We start from the raw sequence: 11,420 nt of genomic DNA, 5'->3' as shown, positions 1-11,420 counted from the left end.
TCTAGTATTTTTATCAATCATGCTCAAAAGCATTAAAACAGGATATTCATATGTTTGCACAGGTACAAAACATAATTGAGAAAAATGATGAACATACCAAAATTATGAAAGTATACAGAGAAGTTCTACATAAATGCATATCAGATTAAGCATGTTATTGTCATAATCAGTTTGTATTATGGTAGCAGTGAAGGGTATTTCCAAGCTTAATCCAAAGACTATGGTGTGAAATTACAGAGTACAGGGGACAAACATAAGGTGAGAGCGACCAGTGTGATGGTAGGTATTAAAGTCTTTTGAGAGCAAGTGTGTTTGGGCCTTTTGTTATTTATTAAGTGCATTAATCTCGTCTATCCAATCCTTTCCAATTCTTGACTCTGCTCTGTCTTTGCAGTAATAGCTTCCATATATGTAAGCACTTGTTCATAGGATATATAATCTAAAGTAATTAATCAGTGAGCATCCTGATTTCCTGCTAAGTAAAGCTTTGACAGGGATTTAAACTCTATTAGTTCCCTGACTTTCAATATCAGCATAAAAAGGGTAAGACAAGGATGTAAATAGCAGAGCAAATCCAGATAAACTGCATGCTAGTGGCATTGACTGCAGCACAGAGAATAACAACACAAGAAGATAAGTAGATAAATAGGAAATCATGCAGGAAATTCATAAGAATACAGTAAAGAAGAAGAAAGCAGCTGGACTAAAAGAATAGCCTAATAGGATTCCTGTGAAAAACCAACATATATAACCCATGGTTCTGTTTACCTATAAACCTATGATACAGGCACTGGAAGAAATCCAGTGGAACTGAACAGAAAATAAGGTTTCAATGAGAATTTAAAGAGAATGTTAGACTCGAGACAGCTGATAGCGGTTATACTGAAGGTATTGGTAACTCTAGGTATAGATTTTATAACTGTCATATACATCATAAATTTTTGTATTAAATCAAGGGTATCAAACTAACATTCATTATATCACTCAGTTGCTATTAATAGGAAATCCCTCTCTATCATGAAATACCAGTGACTTTGCAGCAGCCACAGTAATTCAGTATAACACAATCAAATTGAAAAGAAGCTAGAAGGAACTGTTGTCTCTAAGAGATTCTTTCCTTGCCTTCTCAGAGAGGATGACGTTGCATTTTTACTTACAAGTCCTTCTAAATTACATTTATATTACACATTCTAAGGGAGTGTAACCCTCCAATTTTTATAGTAAGTCATGATATAGTGGAACTGATTACAGCAATCTGATGTATATCTGTCTCAAAAATAATCAATTGGAAGTTTCCTGAAAAGTCATAGTTTTAATTAACATCAATTTTCAGGACTTTGATGCTGGTAATTCTTCTTGTAGTGTAGGAGGAAACATTCATTTCAGAGCAAATTCTTGTTCTTTGAATCAGCTCACTGTCAATATTGCGTTAGTTAGAGGCATATGGATGCAATCACATTCCAGGACACCTTATTTGGTGTCTTATGGACTGAGACTATTGTCTAACTATACAATCTCAGAGTACCACAGCAATAAGGTTCTGTGCTTTGCAGACTCATGCCAATTTATGTAAATCACTCTTTCATCTGTTTAAATACAACGATCTTGGAGTGATGAAAACAGTTATGACTGTCACAAACAGTTTGAAAGATTAAAGTAATTCTGCTGCTGGCATATAAAACAGCGTTCCACATCTAAACACAAACTTTGCCTGGTCTGTAATGTCATTGCTGGGAAGGATAAAAAGTTTTAAGCAAACATTATCACTGCAAGGAAGTATGACATATTTTTCATGTTTGACACTTGACATAAATATCCTCCCACACTGTTTAATGTGAGAACTGCATATGTGTGGCAGAGATAATAAAACATCTCAGTGAAAACAAATGAAGGGGAAAAAAGTTATGATAAGTAGAACAGAAAATAAAGCTTTGAAGTTAAAATCTTCATATTTGTACAGTTTATTCACAAAAGGAAGAATCAGTATTTGATATGCAGACTGGATAGTCACAGAATCTGCAAGAGAGTCTGATGTCCTGTAGAACTGGTTGTCTTTACAGAGATATGTTTTTTTGGTTGACAGGAGCAGCTTCATAATTGCAGGTTACAGAAAATCAGGGCAACTGTAAGATCCTTGTAAGTGCTATTGCTCTTCTGCTGTTGTTTACACACCATATTTTAAAAGGCAGCTGTTACTGAAATTCAGTGATCTTAAAAATTATTCTTGATTTTCTTGCTTCACTTATTCAGCATTAAAACGTTTAAGAGCTTGACAAATAAAAGGGAACACAAGTACCATGATCCAATATGTAGATTAAGGTAGAGGAGTACAACACTAGTGGGAAGACAAGTATGTGACTTAGTTTCATATGCAGTTTTGGAATATTTTTCTTTCTTTCTATTAATATTCTTCTTGGGAAGAAAAGCTATATTTTTATTGCAGAGAAGCAAGAATTTTAAATATTTCTCAGGGGTTTCTGATATTTTGGGAAGTCATTACAGGCATGCTCTACCAAATTGATATGAATAAAGACTTAAAACATAATCTCTACATCTGTTTTAAAAACAATAATACAATGTTGTCAGACTATTAAAGGAAATAAGTGCCAATGTAAATGTCTTCCTAATCTTTGACTATATTAAAATTTATAAAGGTATGTCCTGTTGACAGTAAGAGAGAAATAAGAAATATTATTGTATTGTGAAAGTGGTACTGATAATAGTATCTTGGAGTATTCTTGACTTCTGATTCACTACTATAAAATGACATTAGCATCCTGCTTTATACTTCATAGACTGCTTTGATTGAAAAGCAGTAGAGTTTTGAGGGGAAAGTTACTTTTTTTATTACTTTGAGTAACTCAAGTTACTCAACTCAAAGTTACTTTGAGTTACTTTTTTTGCTGTAATATAAGAAATTATACTATCATCTTTCCACACTCGAAATATGTATGGGGCTATAAACTAAGAAAGGAAGGTTGCTTTCCCTGGGTTAATACAACAGGTGCTACCAGATGAAGAGAAAAAGTCACCACGTATGAACATCTATAGCACAAGAACAACATTTAAGATGGAATATTTATATACCCAGGAACAATTAGGAAATAATCAACAAGAAACTGAAAGTCTGCCAGCTGAAATATATTACAGTGTAGTTAAAGAAAAGTTAGTGGCATAAATTTCTTATATGAAAGCTATTATAAGATGGTATTTTATGTATTGTTGAGGAAGAAAATGGAAACAAGTAAAGTTGGGTGAAAATAAATTTAAGATGGTAACAAGTAATGCGATAATAAATTTTTTTGAGTAGGGATATTAGGAATGAAAACGAACAATAATAAAAATATCTTCCTGGATGCTAGCTTGAAATCAAGATCTAAATGAGTTAGGCTTTCAATTATTTAGCTAAAAGACATCAAATATACTTCAACAAGGTTTCACTTAGAACTCTGTGATCTAAAACCCAGTGATTACAAATAAAGAATCGGTATTTCATCTTCTTACTGCTGAACAAATTTGTAAGAAAATACAGAGTCACAGTATCCAATGAGAATTTGTTACTTAAACAGAAGAAATTATTTTTCTGGAAATAAAATTATGAAAGTGGAACTGATAGAGAGGCATGAAGGCATGGAGACATGCATGAGAAAGGAAGTAACAATTCTTTACATAGTTGCAGTAATCTAGATCAAATAATTCATGTGAAATTGATTCACACATTTGAAAAGGCCAGGAGGTAGCTCTCTGCCTTTTTAGGCAGCCAGGTATGTTACGGAATCACACAAGTCCCCCTGTTTATCCTCCCTATTCTCATGTTAGAGAGTGTAGCAGTTTTGATCAGAGTTTTTGGCCAGTACACTTGGATGTTGCTTTTTCATAACATTTCTTAATTTCTTAGTATAATCCCCCCAAGAATAATATAAACCAGAAAGTAGTTAACATACAAGTGAAGGGGGCTAGCCTTAATAGAATTTATTTCTTATTTTCTTTCCCACTGGACTACCTCAACAATCCTCTATGGTGCCTTCCAACAGCCAAATGAGGAAATGTGGATCAAAGCTCCTGTTCTGCACCAGAAATACATTAAAAAGCGCAATAGACTGGATGCATGCCCAGGTAGCTACTGCAGCCTGGCTAAAATTATTAAGAAGAAATCACTCAGCAGTAAAAATCAGATTTACTGACATTTTCCATGTGGAAACCTTCTCTGAAAAATGCATTACCTCCTGACATAATGCTGTGGTGAGTAGCTTGGACTATGACTCTATTTTCCTATTGTATAGCCCCATGACTGCACAGTGTTGATCTTTTATGTAGTATAAGACATACAGCGGTTGTAGCAAAGCAATGAACTTAACCAATGTTTCCTAAGTGCTAGGCTAGAATTCTAAACACAGGACAATCTCATTTACTATGGGATTAATCTCAACAGATCCACTCTATTTGTCAAATCCCTCCCTCTCCATCTTGCTTGTTACCTTGGACACTTCAGTGTATCATGTGCCTTTCCCAAACAGCTTTGCTTTCCACTATTAATGATTTTCAAAAACTGTTCTGTCTTGACATCAGGCTACTTGCTTCCCAGAATGTGCTGTAAACTAAATGAATTCCTTTAATAGCAAAGTCTTCACCATCAAGATGGTTTATTCTTAGAGAAATGAAGAGAGGCAGCTATGCTCTTCCTATGCTAACTGCTATGAAGCATAAAGACTTTTTGATTTGCACATTCCAGTATATGAGGGAGGAAATCAAGCCCAGATTAAAGTTTTTACATACTTTCTGACCTGGAACCAATGAAGGGGAATTTGGGACCAGATTTTGCAAGATCCTGCATGAATCTGTGTTATGCATTTCCACATTTATTAAAATGGACAAACAATATGAAATAGTCAAGTGGCAAAAAAAATAAATAAATTCTATTAAGGTTAGTCGCCTACTCCTGTATGTCATTTACTTTCTGGTTTGTATTATTCTTGAGAGAATGCACAAGGAGAATAAAAAATGTCATGAAAGACTAACACCAAAGGCTACTGGCCAGCATCCCTTCTAGTGAGCTTCATAGCTGCAGTAACCAAACTCTTTCTTTTCTCCTTTTCAAAACAGAGTACTTTGCATCTTTCTCATATTCATCTAACTATTCTGATTTTCTTGTGTGAGATAGCTTCATATCAAAAGAGGAGTTTTCTTCTAAGCAATTCTGAGCAAGAATTTCATAAATTAAGGAGCATTCCAAACCAACCATTAATTCCATAATTTCAAAGTTCTTTTTGCATATCATGGCAATATAAATGGAAAACATTATGAACATATTTCTGAAAAAAATACAGTAATTCCACTGGAAATAGAGTAAGTGAGTATTAATTTATAGTAATTCTTAGGTCTCCATATTATAGTAAAGCTAATATAATTTGTGGCATATAATATAATTAAATCTACTAAAGACCATTTCCGCATTGTAAGCCCTTTTCAAAAAGCATGGGCACATCAAATACAGCTAATGAAGTATTAACACAGTTTACACATGATGTCTTTCATGTGGGAATCACAAAGAACTTGACAAAGATTATCTTTCACTACAAAAAATAGCAAGAATCATTATTTAACATTCTGTGTACCAGAAAAGTGAAACGCTCTCTGAAAAAGAAATTTACCAACTATTCTAGCATCACACGTCAAGCAGCTAAACTGGGAATAGAACCTAAAGGTTCTGGCACCTAATTCCCTGTTGAAGGCACTAGGCTACATTACATCCAGTTATACAAAACAGCACTGACATCAGCAGAAGTACAGTTTATCCCCTCTAGCATTTTAGAATGTCAGTCTCCATAACACTCTCAGTGTTTTTTGTTACAACACAGCAACTATTAGATTTAATTGCTATTAATTGTAATTAGGAAATGTAAACAATTCAGTTTAAGCAAATCAATATGTTTTTTTTCTTACAGTATTTCCAATTTAGCATTGACTAGAAATGATGGGAAATTGTGCGTGTGAGAAAAACCTGAATATCTATGAGTTCCAGCCCTATGTTCAAGCCAGAAGTTTCAGAAAAGCATCTGAGCTTTGGATACTTGCTGTGAGCTGGCAGAAAGATAACAGACAATTTTTTCTTACATTTGCTTAAACCAGCCACAACTCTTTTTTAAACAAACAAAACTAAAAGCAGATGTTTAACGGATGCTCAGTATTATCAGTTAACTCCTAATTTCAGAGAAGCAGCTGAGTTTCCAGACACTTATCTAAACTGAACCTCTGAGCTTGACATTTGTCCAATGCCTATTCCAGTACCATAAATCAAGATGGGTTTCTGTGTTATTTTTACCTATCTTCAGTGTAGAATTTTATAGGATTTCCATTCGAATGCCACAGAAAGTACCACCCACCAATTATAACGATTCAAATCAATCAGGTGACTGAAGGAGAAATAGGATCAATAATTATAGGATCTGACAACCTACTGACAACTCATCTCAGAAAAAGTAGATGAAACAGAAATGTCAAAAGATGGGAAGTTAAATTAGACCAAATTAAATGTGTATGATTAGATACCATAAAACATAATATTATAAAGAAAAAGGAGAACAAGGGAACATAAGAAGAAAAGTGGACAAGTAAGTAATCCCTGTGTTTTTGCTCTTTCTAGAATACAAAAAACCTGAAACACGAAGAAGTGTCCAACAAATTTAGTAATTTATACAAATAACTCATTGTCCCAGGACACTGTGCAGGAATATATCCTGTCTTTTTAAAAAATATATACATTATTCATAAACATAATGAATGTTTAAACATTCTGTTACTTTGACAAAGATAAATAGATCTCGATTTCCATATTGATAGGCATAAACAGGGCAAATATTTGGAGGAATACGTTTTTCTATTTGAAATGATAATGCACACTTGAATTGCAATTTTCTCTAAAGCAGAACTAATCTTCTTCCAAGATCAATTGGGTATTTTTATCACATTCCACTCATCAGAAAGTAGGGTAGCTCAGCTTTGCAGGAGAAACCAGGTACTGTGTTGCCTTTATTTTTGGGGACTGTGGTGATATGCATTTGCTATTCCTTCTGCTGGTTTTAGCTGGCGTGGCGTTAACTTTCTTCATAGCAGCTCATATGGTGCTGTGTATTGGATTTGTGACCAAAACAGTGTTGATAACATACCCATGTTCTAGCTATTGCTGAACAGTGCTTGCACAGCATCAAGGCCTTCTCTATATCCAACGCTGACCCCCAGAAAGTACGCTGGGGGTGCACAAGAAGTTGGGAGGGGCCACAGCTGGGACAGCTGGCCGAATCGATCAAAGGGATAACCCATACCATATGACATCATGCTCAGCAATAAATCTGAGGAAAGAAGGAGGAAGGGGGGGAAGTTCAGAGTTATGGTGTTTATCTTCCCAAGTAGTGGTTATGTGTGATGGAGCCCTACTTTTCTGGAAATAGCTGAACACCTGCCTGCCGATGGGAAGTAGTGAATTAATTCCTTATTTTGCTTTGCTTGTGCACGCAGCTTTTGCTTTCCCTATTAAATTGTCTTTATCTCAACCCATGAGTTTTCTCTCTTTTACCCTTCCGACCCTTTTTCCAGCCCCACCGAGGGGGAATGAGTGAGCAGCTCTGTGTGGTGCTTAGCTGCCTACCAGACTAACCACAACAGTCCTCAAGAGATCCAGGGTGTAATAAGAATTACAGAATCTGTGATATGATCATGGAAGACACCATTTGGTTAGGGTCTTGGCAAGACCTGGGCAAAATTGAATTATGTCCAGATCTATACCTGAGTCTATCATTTTGGCTGCTCTGCTCTGATGCATTTCTGGCTAGTAGTGAGGAAAGAATACAGACTGTTCATTTCTGAGCTGCTCTAACAGGGTAATTCATACAATGCAATGAATCAATTAATCTATACAAGACACAATTACACTGATCTGCTACAATATGGCAAGCAAGATCAAGAAGCATGCTGGAGATCATAATGGTTCTGTAGAAATATATATAGTACTATCTCAATCTTGATGTTATTGTTTAACTGAAGTAAGTTGGAAAGACATTACAACTGTCCTGCAGTTGACATAAAGATTTCCATTATATTTTCTTTGTTTTACAAGTTCTGTGGCAAGAAATTTGCAGCTTTAATATGTCCAAATACACTTGCAACTAAAAGAAAAAAATATATCAAATAAATATTTCCATTGAGCTCCATGGCCTGGGAGAAGGGTGAAGAAGAATATTAGCTTATTTAACAGTACAATTTAACAGGGACTGCTACTTCTAAAACACCGTTTTCACTTATCAAAGTATTTAATACCATAGCCTCATGAAATAAAGTTATTAAAAATACATTAGGACAATCTTTATAAAAAGGATTAAGCTAATTCATAAATTATTACAACAATCTGAAGAATCACTAATAGTAAGTAAACATTCTGACTGGATTAGTAGATTCAGATAGTTCACTTGAGTTCTCAAACAGTAAATTGTTAAACTGTTCACAATTTCTGTGAGAAATACTAGCCCCTTGGTAATATTTAATTCTTAACAATTCTTAATATAGGCATCATAAAATGCACCACTTACTCTCTTTACCCAAATAGTCTGTACTCCTACAACCTGGGGAAAAAAAAATCTATTCCCTTGCCTATTTTGCACAGCTCCTGGGACAATGGTGCTGGTAGAAGCAGGTGACTGGGAACACAGAATCTGGGAAGCAGGAGAGAGCAGGACTGTTCTTTTCAACAACAGCAACTTGCGTTTACATTGTCTTGAACTGATGATCAAATTGTATCTTGGATCTCATCCCTGTTGTCTCCAGACTCTACCCTGGTAAATCACTTCTTTATGCCTATTTCTGTCTCACACAAGACAAAATCTTTAAATCTGAATTAGTCAGTTCATAAGCCCACACTACTGATAAAAGATGCCATTACTTCATGTATATATGTGGACTTTCTCTAGAAGGGTATTTTTCATTCTGGTCTTTTATAAAATGGAAGCTTTATATTCCCTCTGATAAATTTGGTGTAGGATGAGTATCTTTTAAATTTTGCCTACAAATAATTATAAAGAACAAAGCAGAAAATAATCAATAGGAAATGAGTGAGATCAAGGGAACAATTATCTTTGACAAGTGATGTCCAAGATCTGTGTAACCATTATTCTTAACATATATTAGGCATATTAAGAACATAATCCATAACAGATAGCAGGAATTTTCAGAGGCAACAGATATTTAATGCAGCTTACATTATGTATAACTTTGTAAACCACTACACTATTTGCCATTTTTTTTTTTTCAAATGTGGTTACCTTTCTGGAAGAATTCCTCTAATTTCTCCTTGAAGGGCTGGAGATGCTCTTCAGAAGACTCTCTGCAAACTAACTTCATCTGCTTTTCAGAGGCTACAAAAAGAAGTTGAGAGACATTTGTGGCAGAATTCATCTACCAGAAGTAGACGTCAACACTGTAGAAGCCTACATCTAAATTAGTCACCTAGGCTTACTTTAAAGGAAATGGAAATCAATAAGCACTAAGGAATCCAGCAATTACATTAAAATAAAAAATACCAATACTAGTATAGCATACCATATAAAAAATTCTATATGTGTTTAAAGAGTGGAATTTGTCTTTAGCAATGACTTTGTCCTAAAACTCCAGCTGTGTGCTGCGACTTGCCACTAACACAGCCTGCCTCACACACAAATTCTAGATGGTATTTAAAGCTCTAAACTTTGTTTCTTTGGTGAGTGGAGGATGCCTTGTATCTGGACTGATTTTAATCAATCAGTGCCAGGCATCCTATACTCAACCATTTTTCCTAACACAGATGCAGGAATTCAGCTTTACTTAAGTATTCAAATTCCAGGCCATGATAGGAAATAGTAGAAGTCTGTAGGAAAGTTAACTTACATCTAACTGCAAGTTTTTTACTATTTAATCTACCTGTTATTTTAAGTCCTGATGCCATGCCAATTTTTAAAAACTCCAGGTTATCTGCCAACAAATTTTAACATTCCTAGAACTTCTAGTAAACTTTGTAGAATCCAGCATTCCACATTAAAGATGAAATGAGATTGTTAAAAATCAAAATGCAATTACCTTCCATTTAGCAACTGAATTTATGAACTACTATAAGATTTTTTTTTTCCACAACTCTTCACTCCCAAGAAGGTATATTTAGATGGAAATTTATTTTGGAGTTAAACCCAAGAGTTACAGTTTGGCTGCATGAAACATATTCACACCGTATTGCTACCACCATTATATAATTCAACTTACTGCAGCAAAAATTAATACAAAACTGTGGCAACAGAAGCTGAGAATTTGTAATCAAAATGTCATGTTAATGTAAGTTTGCAGTGCAGTGAAAAAAGTCAACAGAAGGTTGAAAACAGATGCATACATTTTATTGTACAATTAGTAGTGTGTCTATAATACTCTTGGACCACCAGGGCTTACTAAAAAAGACAGCTTTTCCACTAATTTGAGATCAGAAATACATTTGGACAGTTGTTACAGAAAAATGCTGAAAAGATACCTGTTCCCACCTAAGTGTATATTTTAATTTAGCATGCCTCCACAACTCTCGTAGGTTGTGGATTATGACATTATTGGGGAGCTCTAGAGCTTATGTAAAATGTCCTGGGCTACTGTCTAAGTTTATCTTTAATCCCTAGTCTTGCAACTTATAGCATAAGACAGACCTTTGAAACTGTTCAGAGTAAAGTTAATGGATATTTGTTTGTATGCCAGATAGTAGGCAGAACAGAGCATTAATTTAAACATAACAGATTGGGAAAGAAAGTCTTTTATTAGCTGCCTAGTTATGTGTCTTTAATAAATTAAATTAAGCAAAACAAATCAGAAATCAGGGAAGTTTATATGACTTTCAAAGATTATTTTCTTATGATACATGCCTCTTTATCAAAAATGTGAACTTTCCGTGACTGCTATCATACACTGAATGAAATTTATGTATACCTAACTTTCATGTTTGTAGAACTAGAAGGAGATTTCTACAGCTATTCAAGCAAATTGTAACACTTTACTTTGGAAGAAAACGGACACATTAGAATTGCATAGGAGAAAAAATCTAGCAAAATAACTGAGACAGTATTGTTAAGTTTCTGACTGGAAGTTTGAACAAAGGAGCAGCTACGGGTTTGTGGTTTTTCTTTGTGTTTAAAAAAATCTACAGAAAATTATATAAGGCAATATTTAGAAATTAGTTTAGATAAATATAAAATGACAAAAGTGTAAAAGTATTAGTACACATATTATGTTCAGGCATTTGGTACACAGTGACTACAGAATGCACATGACTATTACAATCATGTAAGGTTGCAATGATTGCAAGCCAATAATTATTTTATAATAACCTTATATAAATAATTTTGTATAAATCTATACAGAAGTAG

At 34.5% G+C, this 11,420-nt stretch overlaps 1 protein-coding gene across 1 annotated transcript in view; it reads right to left on the bottom strand.

Annotated features, from left to right (window-relative positions):
- FMN1 (formin 1) overlaps nucleotides 1-11,420 on the bottom strand; it is a 147,321-nt gene that overhangs the window by 30,982 nt on the left and 104,919 nt on the right. Inside the window, exon 13 of the mRNA XM_009320985.1 lies at nucleotides 9,312-9,404. Within this exon, the coding sequence (XP_009319260.1) occupies nucleotides 9,312-9,404 (93 nt within the window). The remainder of the gene's footprint in view (nucleotides 1-9,311; nucleotides 9,405-11,420) is intronic.

Source organism: Pygoscelis adeliae, unplaced genomic scaffold (genome assembly GCF_000699105.1).
Source record: "Pygoscelis adeliae isolate BGI_AS28 unplaced genomic scaffold, ASM69910v1 Scaffold3, whole genome shotgun sequence".
Classification (NCBI taxonomy): domain Eukaryota; kingdom Metazoa; phylum Chordata; class Aves; order Sphenisciformes; family Spheniscidae; genus Pygoscelis; species Pygoscelis adeliae.
Note: the sequence above shows the minus strand (reverse complement) of the source record. Positions and strands in the feature narration are given on the sequence as shown.